At 57.7% G+C, this 14,348-nt stretch overlaps 2 protein-coding genes across 3 annotated transcripts in view; one reads left to right on the plus strand and one right to left on the minus strand.

Annotated features, from left to right (window-relative positions):
* Positions 1 to 12,969, minus strand: part of SELENOI (selenoprotein I) — a 30,687-nt gene extending 17,718 nt beyond the window's left edge. For both annotated transcript variants that reach the window (XM_068403732.1, XM_068403740.1), the window contains exon 1: positions 12,870 to 12,969. In XM_068403732.1, coding sequence (XP_068259833.1) covers positions 12,870 to 12,917 — 48 coding nt within the window. In that variant the 5' untranslated portion in view covers positions 12,918 to 12,969. The remainder of the gene's footprint in view (positions 1 to 12,869) is intronic.
* DTNB (dystrobrevin beta) overlaps positions 1 to 14,348 on the plus strand; it is a 648,286-nt gene that overhangs the window by 132,862 nt on the left and 501,076 nt on the right. The window lies entirely within an intron of this gene.

The raw sequence follows: 14,348 nt of genomic DNA on the forward strand, positions 1-14,348 counted from the left end.
AGAACTTCTTCACTGTAAGGGTTACAGAGCCCTGGCACAGGCTCCCCAGAGGGGTTGTGGAGTCTCCTTCTCTGGAGACTTTCAAGCCCCATCTGGATGTGTTCCTGTGTGACCTGCCCTAGATTGGTCGTGCTCTGGCAGGGGGTTGGACTCGATGATCTTCAGAGGTCCCTTCCAACCCCTAACATCTATGATTCTATGATTTGTAAGGCCCATTTTGCTCGCAGGGGCTCCAGCCACGAGCCCATGTTCCACCACTCGCACCGGCAGCAGGAGCAGGGCAGAGCGAGCCTCAGCACAGGAGCTCCAGCAAGTCCAGTAAGGCTGTTCCCTACAAATCTCCTTAAGTACAAAGAGGGCACAAGGCTAAGAACCTTCGCCCATCAGGCTCGAGATAAGCCAGGAGGCAACGAACTCCACAATCCCCTGCGAACATAATTAAGCCGAGCCGTGCCAGTGCAAACAAGTCACGTTTGCGCCGTGCCCACGCTCCGCCGGGGCACGAGAAGTCACATCGTGCTTTAATGGTACTTATTAACTCGAGTCCTGTTTATCTTTTTAAGGTCATTTCTCAGCTGGCACGAGAACGGAGCACGTTGGCGGTGGTAAACCCACAAGCACCACCCGAGCCGAGGGGTTCAGCTCCCACCAGGAGCAGCAGCAACTCAGCAGGCAGGGAGGGACTGCCCGAGCAGCAACACCAGCATCGCTTCCTCCCCCTCCCTGGTTTTTACCATGCAGGTTGTAGACATCTAGCAATGAAAGATCCTTCAAAACACAGCACAGAATCACAGAATCAATGAGGTTGGAAGAGCCCTCTGGGCTCATCGAGTCCAACCATTGCCCTGACACCACCATGGCAACTAGACCAGGGCACTAAGGGCCATGGCCAGGCTTTTCTTAAACCCCTCCAGAGATGGGGACTCCCCCACCTCCCTGGGCAGCCCCTTCCAATGGCTAATGACCCTTGCTGAGAAGAAATGCTTCCTAATGGCCAACCTGACCCTCCCCTGGCGAATGGTCAGGACGGAGCAGGCAGCCAGCCCCACCACCCTACATGCAACATGATGTTGAAGGGTGGCTTCAGCAACCAGCCTGCCACTCCACTGCACCCAGGAGTTCCCTGTCTTTGGGAGCATTAAATATCCACGAATATGGGTCACCACCGCTTCCGAGGTGATCAGCTGCAGGAAGGACGCACAGACGGTGAGCGCAGGAGTGGGAAAGCTGAACCTGCAGGGATGCAGCTAGAGGAGGGTCAGCCAGCGCTGAGCCTCTGGGGTAGGAGTCCAGGGATCAGAGCAGTGAGTCCGCGGAGGAAGAAGATGGGGCTCTCCATCCCCAGCCCCAGGCACGCTTTGGCGTCCTCCCTGTGCTCTCCTGAGGACATTCAGACCCAGCAGATCACCCCAAAACCCGTTTCCTGCTGGGTCAGCGAGGTGATGTGGATGTGTTTAAGAAAAGCCTGGACATGGCACTTAGTGCCCTGGTCTAGTTGACATGGTGGTGTCAGGGCAACGGTTGGACTCGATGATCCCAGAGGGCTCTGCCAACCTCATTGATTCTGTGATTCTGTGAATTGGCCTCTGCAGGCTGGGCTGCCCCTCACAGAGGCCATGGGGTGGGGATGCTTGCAAGACCGCAGCCCCAGATTCCTCTCCAGAGGACCACAAAGCCATGGCAGAACTGGGCCAAATCCAGGAAAGAGCTGGGTTTGATGCCAACGCACCAACCAGGAAAACACAAGAGTCAGTGCAAGAAAAGAGAATTCGTTACAATCCCAAGAAATCAAGTTGAACTTTTAAGTGTACCTATCAAAGGAAAACACACGCCCACGTACATCAGGAGATGATCACAGATGAAGCCATGCACTGTGGGGAAAGAGAACCTTCAAGTTTCAACAGAGCCTATGTGAAAGGCACAAATAAACCCCTTTTTTCCAAAGCACGTAACCCTCTACAGCACATAACCCTCTGCCTCTCCACATCCCTCGTCCTGCCTCTCCACAAATTCACAATTAACAGAACAAAGCCGTGTTAATTCATAAGCCCTGACATCCTGCTTGGTGCAGGACTGGAAGCAGGGCAAGTCAGGTCAATCATACAAGCCCTAATAACCCAGCCCTTTCCCGAGCCAGCTAGGGGAAGCGATACTTCAATTTCCACAACACACTCCGCTTTTCTTCCAAACAGTCCCAACAGCCAAAGACTTGCTGCTAATTAGCAGCGAGTGACTTTTATGATGGAGTTCGTTGTAGCCAAGATTCGACACGCACCAACGAACATGGCAGCAAACTTTCAGTGCAATTAAAGAGACCCACCTCAACTGCTCCTTCCATTCCACATCCCTGGGGTCATTCGTTTTGGGACGGCTCTGTGCTGACGCTGACAACGGGGACGGGGGAGCTCAGCAGTGCTGGAGCGTTCGGCCACCTGCCTGCTCCCTAGAGAGGGTGCAGGAGATGCAGACAACTATCAGAGCAGACTCCGAGCAGGACAGAAAAGGAGGAAGGTGTGTGCAAAGATCTATCAGATATCCAAAGCAAAAGTGCAGAGTAAATAACAGACTTGTTACTTTTTAAAGGAAATCTGAAGAGCAAAAGGCTGCTCGTCCCTCTATACTCAGCACTGGTGAGGCCACACCTTGAATCGTGTGTCCAGTTGTGGGCCCCGCACTTCAAGAGAGATGTTGAGGTGTTGGAGCGAGTGCAGAGGAGGGCGACCCAGCTGGTGAAGGGTCTGGAGGGTCTGACCTGCAAGGAACGGCTGAGGGAGCTGGGGGTGTTTAGCCTGGAGAAGAGGAGGCTCAGAGGTGACCTTAGTGCAGTCTACAACTACCTGAAGGGAGGTTGTAGCGCAGTGGGAGTCGGCCTCTTCTCCCAAAAAACCAGCGACAGGACAAGAGGACACAGCCTCAAGCTTGGCCAGGGGAGGGTCAGGTTGGACATGAGGAAGCATTTCTTCTCAGCAAGGGTCATTAGGCATTGGAAGGGGCTGCCCAGGGAGGTGGTGGAGTCCCCATCTCTGGAGGGGTTTAAGAAAAGACTGGCCATGGCACTTAGTGCCCTGGTCTAGTTGCCATGGTGGTGTCAGGGCAACGGTTGGACTCGATGAGCCCAGAGGGCTCTGCCAACCTCATTGATTCTGTGATTCTGAGGAGCAGCTCTGCTTCCTACTCCTCCATTGCACCCACACCCATGAGAAAGGCACCTGGTTTTAGCAGATGTCCCTAGCCACCACCTGGGGACAGCAATCTTCTGTTTCAGGTGGGGCAAAGGATGCAGAGGGACGTGGGCAGCAGTCAGCTGGCCAGAGCAGGAGTTGCACCCTTCGCCTGCACAGCAAGAGAAGAGCCAGGAGGGCTCCCACTGCGGGACAGGACAAGGACTCCACTACCCGCATCCATCACGCACGCAAGCCGCCCAGTTCATGCCTTTAAGGGTAGCGACTGCAGCAAAAACCCCACCCAAGCAGCAGCGCGGAGCCAAAGACACCTCCCCTCCCCAGAAGGACGGGGCAGAGAGGTGGTTTGCAGTGGCACAAGCCTCACCCCATGCGAGTATCAACCAAACCACCACGAGAAGAGCAGCCCTGGCGCGACAGGCGTGCCGAGGCACCTCCTGCTTGGCAGCCACCACAGGCTGCGCGTCCCCACGTGAGTCATCTTCTCATACACAAACCCACAGAGGTTTGAAGTTCCTCCTAGGAAACCCTGCAGGACCCACTGGGGACTGAAGTAGCAGCAGGTTCCCAACCACAAAGGGCTTCATCACGGCTACTGTGCGGCTCGAAACGGAGAGGCAGGGAATCCCCCACCAAAATGTGGTTCAATGTCTTTGATAGCCTGGAGAGCAAAGGCCACCGCTCAGAAACCAGACCTGTGGCACCAGCAAACAGCAGCTGGAGCTGCCGGGAGCAGTTTCAGGATTGTTGAAGATGAAGAGACGTAAACACGCACAGACTAGGGCCTGGGAGTGGAACTAGCTCATCACTCATCCAAACCTCACACCACACGTCAGGAGTGTCTCTAGAAAGCAAGATAAATCCCTTACCCTCATCTCATGGCTTAGCACAGAGCAAAAGCTCAGCCGAGGCTCGTGAGCCAGGTCATTTCCAGTGAACCTCTAAGTGCTGCTACTGTCTCCTCCAACCACGGCAGCTGGGCGGTTTTCACACCGTGAGAGCTGCAAGGGACACACTAAGCTGGGCAGAGGCTCAAAACCCTGAATTAACTACAGAACAGGAGAAGAAAAACCCTCAGCAAGGGTCATTAGCCATTGGAAGGGGCTGCCCAGGGAGGTGGTGGAGTCACCATCTCTGGAGGGGTTTAAGAAAAGCCTGGACATGGCACTTAGTGCCATGGTCTAGTTGCCATGGTGGTGTCAGGGCAATGGTTGGACTCGATGAGCCCAGAGGGCTCTGCCAACATCATGGATTCTGTGAAGAAAGAAGAAAAACACCTCTAGCTTTTACAGCTGCTCATCTTAGAAGCCATGGAGCGTAGGAGGACTTCAGGACCTCCTTACAGCACCCTCCGCAGCGCAGCACAGGCGAGCAGCGCCTTGGGAAGCTGCGTGCTGCTTAAGGGCAGACACACACACACAGCACAATTAAAAGAGCCCTTGGGGAAGGAGTTAAGTGATTTAAGAGCAGGGCTCAAAGGCTTCCCCTCCTTCACACCCTTCCTGCTCAGGAGCCTGCAGGAGAAGGGAAGCTGTTTGGCTGGGGGTGAGGAAGACTGGCCTGTTAATCACCATGGCCTCGAGCCTCACATTTACATCACTAGCATCAAAAAGCTTTCCTTTCTGCTGCTCTCACTCCCAGCGGTGTTGTTCCACTGGTCTGAACTGCCACTGGCACACGTCGGTGTCTCTGCTTGGCAAAGCAAACCCCGCAGAGATCTCTTCAGGGCTTCTATTTGCAGAGCAGCCTATAAAAGCCTGCCAGGGACAGCTTCCAGCCATCTGCTTCCCGCAGCGCAGCATCTGTAGCCCAGCTCTCCACGGCACTTGAAGGCTGAAGGGAAGAGGATTTCTTGAGGCTGGTTGAGGGGATGAGCACCCTCTTCTTTAGTGACCCGCTTAGCAGATGAGGGCAGGGCTGTGGATGTGTCTATCTAGACTTCAGTGAGGCATTTGACACTGTCTCCCACAGCATCCTCCTAGACAAACTGGCTGCCCGGGGCTTCGATGGATGGACTCTTCAATGGGTTAAAAACTGGCTGGATGGCCAAGCCCAGAGAGTGGTGGGGAACGGGGCAAAGTCCAGCTGGCGGCCGGTCACTAGCGGTGTCCCCCAGGGCTCAGTGCTGGGGCCGGTGCTGTTCAGTATCTTTATAGATGATCTAGACGTAGGGATCGTGTGCACCCTCAGGGAATGTGCAGATGACACCAAGCTGGGTGGGAGTGTCGATCTGCTGGAGGGTAGGAAGGGTCTGCAGAGGGATCTGGACAGGTTGGATAGATGGGCCGAGACCAACGGCGTGAGGTTCAACAAGAACAAGGGCCAGGTCTGACACTTGGGCCACACCAACCCCCTGCAGCGCTACAGGCTGGGGGAAGAGTGGTTAGAAAGAGCCCTGGGGGTGCTGATCGACAGCCGGCTGAACGTGAGCCAGCAGTGTGCCCAGGTGGCCAAGAAGGCCAATGGCATCCTGGCCTCTATGAGGAATAGTGTAGCCAGCCGGTCTGGGGAAGGGATCGTCCCTCTGTACTGGGCACTGGTGAGGCCGCACCTTGAATCCTGTGTCCAGTTCTGGGCCCCGCACTTCAAGAGAGATGTTGAGGTGTTGGAGCGAGTGCAGAGGAGGGCGACCAAGCTGGGGAAGGGTCTGGAGGGTCTGACCTCCAACCTCAAGTCCAACCATTGCCCTGACACCACCATGGCAACTAGACCAGGGCACTAAGTGCCATGGCCAGGCTTTTCTTAAACCCCTCCAGAGATGGGGACTCCACCACCTCCCTGGGCAGCCCCTTCCAATGGCTAATGACCCTTGCTGAGAAGAAATGCTTCCTCATGTCCAACCTGACCCTCCCCTGGCCAAGCTTGAGGCTGTGTCCTCTTGTCCTGTCGCTGGTTGCCTGGGAGAAGAGGCCGACTCCCACTGCGCTACAACCTCCCTTCAGGTAGTTGTAGACTGCACTAAGGTCACCTCTGAGCCTCCTCTTCTCCAGGCTAAACACCTCCAGCTCCCTCAGCCGTTCCTCTTCAGCCCTGCCGGCTGCTCCCGAGCCTCAGCCCAGCAGGCACGTGGCAGCAGACACCAAGAGGACTTCACTTTGCTGCCCACGCAGGTAACGAGACAAAGAGCCTCTTCACAACAGCCACCAGCCACGTGCCGCTGCTGGTTGCCTGCTCGCCATGGGCTGCCATCACCAGCTCCTGCTCAGAGCCAGGACAGAGAAACGGCAGGATTTGAGGGTGCAGCAGTTTTGCTCTAAAAGGCACTTCCCAAGCCCCAATTCACTTCCCTCTTACTGAACTCATACTTGCTCCCAAAGCTTCTGGGGTGAGACACCAGCCTGTCCCACCTTTGGACTCAAACACGACACGTGTCATTGCCTTCCCTCTTGTGTCCCTCCCACGCCACGTGTCAGGAGTGGCACTCCCACGTCCTCCTTCGCTGGCATGTCCCCCACACCATCACTCCTGAGGATAAAACATACCCTTAGGAACACACGAGGTCCAGACAGCATCATGGCAGAGGCTCCTACCTGCGCTTCCACCCAGCTCACTCGGTGAAGAAAACACACAAGCAGAGACCACTTACACACACGAGTACTCTCCCCGCTCCTACGTGAGCTGGATGGAAGAGCCATACAGCCACCACATCCAGCTGCCCAGGGAGGTGGTGGAGTCACCATCTCTGGAGGGGTTTAAGAAAAGCCTGGACATGGCACTTAGTGCCCTGGTCTAGTTGCCATGGTGGTGTCAGGGCAATGGTTGGACTCGATGGTCCCAGAGGGCTCTGCCAACCTCAGTGATTCTGTGACTCTGTGACTAACAGGACACATGAAGTTGCAGCGCTGTGCCCTCACTCCCAGTCAGTCTCACCCTCCACAGCTGCTTCTGGCACCGTGGCAGCTGCGAGCGCAGCCTCCTGACCTACTGCAAGGAGCCACAAGAGTCACAACGCCACGTAAACCAACGTGCAGCTCATTGAGACACACAAGGAGAAGTAAAACACGTGCTGGACACAACACACAAAGCCATCCTTCCCCTCTTCCCTTCTCCAGCTCTCACGCTGCACCCAGCTCTGGGCACCACGCTCGGGAAGGCAGAGACAACTTGCACAGGGGAGAGTTGTTTGGGTTGCTCTGTGAAAACAGGACTCCGAGACAGTCTGGAGGGAAGAAAGGGGCAGGTCTTTCTGCTAGAGAAAGCAAAGTAGGAGCAGACACCTCTGTGAATGTTCCAGACCATCCCATTTCCCCCCCGACTCCATAATTTTATAGGAGGAGGTTGCAATTTGCAGACAGGTTTGTAAGGAGATGACACGCTCCACCCAAACCCCCATCTCCTACCGAAGAAGCGACAGGGGTACAATGAAAAACTCTCTGCTAACGCTGCACTTCTTGCTGCACAGCTTCCTCAGGCAGCGGAGCTCTTCGGTGTCCCTTCACGAGCAGCTAAAGGACGGTTCCCTCCACAGCCCTACCACCGTGGCACCGAGCCAGCCTGTGACAGAAGGAGCACACACCTACCTCTCCCCCAGCCAGGAGAAATGTGCACGCTGCAAAGCTCAAACCATCTGGGTTCCTGACTCGCCGCTTGCCATATGTGTTCCTGGCAGCAATGGGAGGAGTGAACCAGCCAGGGCTGGAGAAAGCTGTGGATCATCTCGTGTGAACCTCTTCTGCTCCTGCTGGATCAGCGCCAGGGACACTAGCTCGTCTCTGAGAGCAGGGACACGTTCCTTCCCCTGGACACATGTTGCCTCCTCCACATCTCCCCAAACCTGCTTGCTCTTCTCTATTGTGTGCAGGCTGGAGAGCTGCTACCAGGCACAGCTTAAAGGCTAAGAAAGGCTGCAGAGCCATGTGCAGCAGGAACTGGTGGAGTTTGCCTGCAGAGGGTCTGGTTCTGACCATGCATCACCCTTTTGGCTGGTCCCACCAGCTCACCCTAGCTGCTCTCCGGGTACATATTCAAGTTACACAATGTGAGCCACCTTCTCAGGTGACCTGCTGTGCTGCTGCCACACGCTGACCTCTTCCACTGAGGTTAAACACAGGCCCGCTTTGGGGATGGGGCAGAGAAAGCAGCTCAGCAACCGCTAAATCACGCTTTGGTTATTTTGCATTGCCATCCACACACGTCCCACGCTGCTCCTTCCTTGCTCTGTCCGTTTGGGAAGACAGTTTACGCTGTTGCAGAAGTTTTCTGGGCAAGAAGAGTTAGTTGTACCCAGAAGATCAACTGGGTAGGATCTGGAGTCGCACCTTCGAGGCAAAGAAAGGGGAGAGCAGGACAAGCCTCAATGCCTAAAGCACGGCTGGAATATGGGACGCAGGATTAGAGATTTGTGCCTGGATCAGCCGCTTTCTCAAGGCTAAAATAGCAAAGGAAAAAAATCTCCCCGTGCAAACAAGACACGTAGGAAGGGAGCGCTGCAGAGAGACCGCCTAGGGCTTCATCACCCCCTCCGGCCATCTGGTGTGCCAGCACCCATCGCTCTTCTCAAGACAGTTTATTGTGATCTCCAGCAAAGCGCTTTCACCCGCAGGTATCACAGAATCAATGAGGTTGGCAGAGCCCTCTGGGCTCATCGAGTCCAACCATTGCCCTGACACCACCATGGCAACTAGACCAGGGCACTAAGTGCCATCTCCAGGCTTTTCTTAAACCCCTCCAGAGATGGGGACTCCACCACCTCCCTGGGCAGCCCCTTCCAATGGCTAATGACCCTTGCTGAGAAGAAATGCTTCCTAATGTCCAACCTGACCCTCCCCTGGCCAAGCTTGAGGCTGTGTCCTCTTGTCCTGTCGCTGGTTGCCTGGGAGAAGAGGCCGACTCCCACTGCGCTACAACCTCCCTTCAGGTAGTTGTAGACTGCACTAAGGTCACCTCTGAGCCTCCTCTTCTCCAGGCTAAACACCCCCAGCTCCCTCAGCCGTTCCTCGCAGGTCAGACCCTCCAGACCCTTCCCCAGCTTGGTCGCCCTCCTCTGCACTCACTCCAACACCTCAACATCTCTCTTGAAGTGCGGGGCCCAGAACTGGACACAGGATTCAAGGTGTGGCCTCACCAGTGCCCAGTACAGAGGGACAATCCCTTCCCCAGACCGGCTGGCTACACTATTCCTCATAGAGGCCAGGATGCCATTGGCCTTCTTGGCCACCTGGGCACACTGCTGGCTCACGTTCAGCCGGCTGTCGATCAGCACCCCCAGGGCTCTTTCTAACCACTCTTCCCCCAGCCTGTAGCGCTGCAGGGGGTTGGTGTGGCCCAAGTGTAAGACCCAGGTACTCACGCTGCACAGCCCTGAGGAGCTCCCAAAGGCAGGGCAGAAACGATGCTCTTGGTGCACCAAGTGTGAATCCACCCCCTCTTATCAAAGTCCCTGTTGACTCAGCCAAACCACAATCTCCGGAGCAAAGCTCCTGCTGCCAGTAAAACCGCACTCCTGGCAGCTTCACTGGCCTCTGCCTGTCGGTTCAGCTGTGCCAGGCTGGGGGCAGAGAGACCTGCTTACACATTTCAGCCCTCTGCCATCCAAAACCAAGGCCAGTAAAGACAACGCTGGTGGGTAACTGGTGATAGTAAGCAGCCAATGCTGCTCATGCTAGATGGGACTTCCCTCCTCGCCCTGGTCTGCATTCAGGGTCCTGTAAGGAAGTCCTGAAGTCCTCCTACGCTCCATGGCTTCTAAGATGAGCAGCTGTAAAAGCTAGAGGTGTTTTTCTTCATTCTTCACAGAATCACACAATCAATCACGTTGGCAGAGCCCTCTGGGCTCATCAAGTCCAACCATTGCCCTGACACCACCATGGCAACTAGACCAGGGCACTAAGTGCCATGGCCAGGCTTTTCTTAAACCCCTCCAGAGATGGGGACTCCACCACCTCCCTGGGCAGCCCCTTCCAATGGCTAATGACCCTTGCTGAGAAGAAATGCTTCCTAATGTCCAACCTGACCCTCCCCAACCTAATGCCCAACCTGAAACTGAACTCATGAGTCTCTCTTCAAGCAAAAGCATTGTCTTTGCAGGAGCAAAACCGGTCACTTTGGGAGGGCTGGCTCAAAGTTGAGTGCATTTTGCCTACCTTTCTCCAGCACCCACACAAAACTGCTATATTTCACTGCCTTTCTTTTGGGGCTTGGAACTAGATGATCTTTAAGGTCCCCTCCAACCCAAACCATTCTATGATTCTAAACACACTTAAAATTTACTGCTGAATCCCCACACAATCCGTCTTTCACGGGACACCTCACACAACCCGTCACATCGGTCAAACCCGCTTGACCGAGTCCGTTTATCTCCAGCTCATCAGCTCTGAGCGTGCGAAAGGAGAGCGTGAGCAAGCCCTGAGCACTCCTGCCCCCCCAGACTGCTCCACGAGGAGACCAGACCCACGCAGACAGCCCCACTCAGCTACACAAGACAGCACGTCACCTGCTTTGCTCCCTGAATGCATCATAGAATCACAATACCAGCTTGGAAGGGACCTCAAGGATCATCTGGTCCAACCTTTCTTGGCAAAAGCACAGTCTGGACAAGACGGCCCAGCACCCTGTCCAGCCAAATCTTAAGCCTTCTTTTCTCAAAGGTGAACAAACCCAGTTCCCTCAGGCTGGCTTCCCAGTCCTTGGACCATCTTTGTGGCCCTTCTCTGCACCCTCTCCAGCCTACTCACATCTTTTTTGTACAGCAGGGACCAAAACACACTTGTCCTAACTGTCCTGCACACTTAAATGACACCCCATGAACCACCCTGGAAGGAGGACTGCAACGTGGCCCGATGTGATGAATCCCTGAACAAGAACAAAGCAAAGGAGAAGGTGAGGTGAACCCTTTCAGCTTCACTGCTGGTGTGGGAGAAGACAAAACTATGGCAAACACCCCCCCCATCCACACAAAAACACAATCCAGCGCTCGCCTACGCTAAGGATGCCACGTGCTTTGGCCCAAAATCATCCCCTAGGGATTTAAACTGCCACAGCAGAGCCTGTTCGCACTGACAGCGGCTTCTTTCAAAGGTTTCCAGGGCTTTGAACGAGACACAGACCTCCACGTTCACACGAGGAGACTGGGACAACCTCCGGCACGTTTCTGTGGGTCTGCCCACGCAGGGAGGAGCCACAGGGCAGGAGCAACGTGGTCCTGAGCTAAACGTGGTCCCACCACGATGAGGACGTGCACACACGCAGAGCTCCCACCTCCACGGCCCCTTCACAGCAGGGGAGGCCACAGCACCACCCGGCAAGGCGCCGTCCTCGCTGCGGGCGGTGACACGCCACAGTCGCCTCTCTCGACCACATCGCTGCCGGCGCAGGAAGGGGCGTGGGGACAGAAGACCTGCCACAGCGCAGCTCCCAGTCACACCCACACGGCGCCCAGCAATGCCCCCCACTCCCAGGGATAGCCTTGGTGGGGGGGGCACGCACATCGAATGCGATCACACCCCACGAATGCGTTGTACCGTGCTGTCCCCGCTGCACAGCACACGACCTGTCCTTCCCTGGAGGGTAACAGCCACCCCCAGGCACACAGACACGCTCACACCACACTGCACTGGACATTATGCCCTGCAGCATGGCCCACGGCAGGGGGAAACAGGCTGGGGGGGGCCCAGTTTGCAGGTGGACACCCCTTGACTCCCTGTGGGGCACACGACAGCCCCCCAACCCCTCCTGCAAGGAGCGGGTCCCACATCTCACACAGTCACACCTTCACTGCGCTGGTCCTCACTGCACCCAGCACCCCCCGTGAAACAGCTAGTGGGGGGAGAGGAGAAAAGCATTTTATTACACTGCACTGGCCCCCGCTGCACAGCCCACCCGGGGAACGGACCGTGGGGAGCGAGGGGGGGGGCCCTGCACAGAGCCGAGCACCCACCACACTGCCCCGGACCTCACTGCACCCCACGGTGGGGCACCGGAGTGGGGGGTCCCACGCTTCATACACCCACCCTTCCACTGCCCGGCACCCCCCCTCCACGGCACCGGGCCCCACTGCGGCTGCTCCCCGTCCCACAGAACCCGGCCCCACGGCTCCCCCTCCATGGGGCCAGAGCCTACAGAAGCCCCCACCTCCCCCCCACGGCACAGGGCCCCACTGCAGCTCCCCCCCCCCAAAAACTCCACGTCCCACTGCAGTTTCCCCCCCCCAAACCCCAGGTCCCACTGCAGCTTCCCCCTCCCCAAACCCCGGGTCCCACTGCAGCTCCCCTCAAACCCCAGGTCCCACTGCAGCTCCCCCCCCTCCCCAAACCCCGGGTCCCACTGCAGCTCCCCCCTCCCCAAACCCCGGGTCCCACTGCACCCCCCAACCCCCAAACCCCGGGTCCCACTGCACCCCCCAACCCCCAAACCCCGGGTCCCACTGCACCCCCCAACCCCCAAACCCCGGGTCCCACTGCAGCCCCCAACCCCCAAACCCTGGGTCCCACTGCAGCTCCCCCCCACCAAACCCCAGCTCCCACTGCAGCTCCTACCCCCACGCCACCCCTCCCCACAGCACCTAACCCCCGCCCCAACCGGCACCGGGCCCCACTGCAACACCCCCCTCCGCATCTCCCGTCCAAACGGCGACCCCCGAGAGCCCCCGCCCGTGCACGGCGGCCCCTCACACACCCCTCACGGCACCAGGCCGCGAGGCGCCCCCCGCCCAGGCCCCAGAACCCCCGCGGCCCTCTCGGCTCACGGTACCTTGTACTTGCTGAAGCCGGCCAGCTGCTCGGCGCTCACGTACTCCATGGCTGCCCGGTGCCGGTGGCCGGTGCCGGTGCCGCCGCCCCGCGCCCGCCCAGGCCCCCGCCGGCCGCCGTAGCCGCCTCCCGCCGCCGCATCGGCCCACCCGGCGTGGCCGTGACGTCACGGCGCCCCGCCCGCCGCGCGGCCGAAGGGGGGGCGGCTGCGGGAGGGCGCCCCCTGCAGGGCGGGAGGGCGCTGAGGGCCCGCGGGGCGCCGGCAGATCCCGGCCCCAAAAAGTGACTTTTTTGAGGGAAATAAAGACCTGGGGAGGTGCCGTAGGGCTGGGCCCTGCCGCAAGCGCAGGGGAGGGCGAGCCAGGCCTGCCGTGGGCACCTCCGCGAGGCGAGGGAGGCCGGCGGTCCCTGGGGAGGCGAGGGGGTTGCCCCCCTCACAGCACCACATCACCCAGCTTGGGTGGGGTGGGAAGGGACCTCTGGAGATCACCCAGCCCAACCCCTGCCCAAGCAGGGTCACCCACAGCACGTTGCACAGGGTCGTGTCCAGGCGGGGTTGAATATCTCCAGAGAAGGAGACTCCCCCCTCCCTGGGCAGCCTGTGCCAGGGCTCTGGCACCCTCAAAGTGAACAAGTTTTTCCTCACAGGAGTCACTAGGAAAGACAAAAGACCCGATGATGGTGGGATGTGAATGTAAAGCTGCCCAGGAGCTGTCTGGTGGGGGTCTGTCTGATGCACAATGTGCGAAAGACGGGGGCTGGAGAAGGCAGGGGACAGGGCTGGCGCTGGGGTGACAGGCTGGGAGGAGGCCAGGGGGGTGCTGGCAGTGGAGATGGGGAGACCCGAGTGCACCAGCTTTGCTTTCACTTTCTCTTCTCCCCTTAGAATCACAGAATCACAGAATGGTTTGGTTTTGGGACCTTAAAGCCCACCCAGTTCCAGCCCCCTGCCACGGGCAGGGACACCTTCCACCAGACCAGGTTGCTCCCAGCCCCATCCAACCTGGCCTTGAACACTGCCAGGGAGGGGGCAGCCACAGCTTCTCTGGGCAACCTGGGCCAGGCTCTCACCACCCTCACAGCAAAGAATTTCTTCCTCAGATCTCATCTCAATCTCCCCTCTTTCAGTTTAAAACCGTTCCCCCTCATCCTGTCACTCCATGCCCTTCCTCACTTTACCTTCTCCCCCTCCTCACTCTATCCTTCCATCTCTCCTCCCTGTGTGTACCTCCCCATTCCCCCTTCCCCACGGGATCCCAAACACATATCCCTTGTCCCACCTGTCCCTGGAGCTGGTGGGACATAGACAGGCTCCTCATGGGGCCCATAGGTTCCCCTCATCCCAGCCCTGCCCTACATGCTCCTGAGGTTCCCTGCCATCAGCATGGAGCCTGGGATGCTCCCAGTCCCGGCTGCACTGGGAAGGTCCCCCTGTTCTGGCCCCATTGGTCCACCGTTGTCTTACACTTTCCTTTAAAGA

The sequence above is a fragment of the Nyctibius grandis genome, chromosome 1, assembly GCF_013368605.1.
Source record: "Nyctibius grandis isolate bNycGra1 chromosome 1, bNycGra1.pri, whole genome shotgun sequence".
NCBI classification, from domain to species: domain Eukaryota; kingdom Metazoa; phylum Chordata; class Aves; order Nyctibiiformes; family Nyctibiidae; genus Nyctibius; species Nyctibius grandis.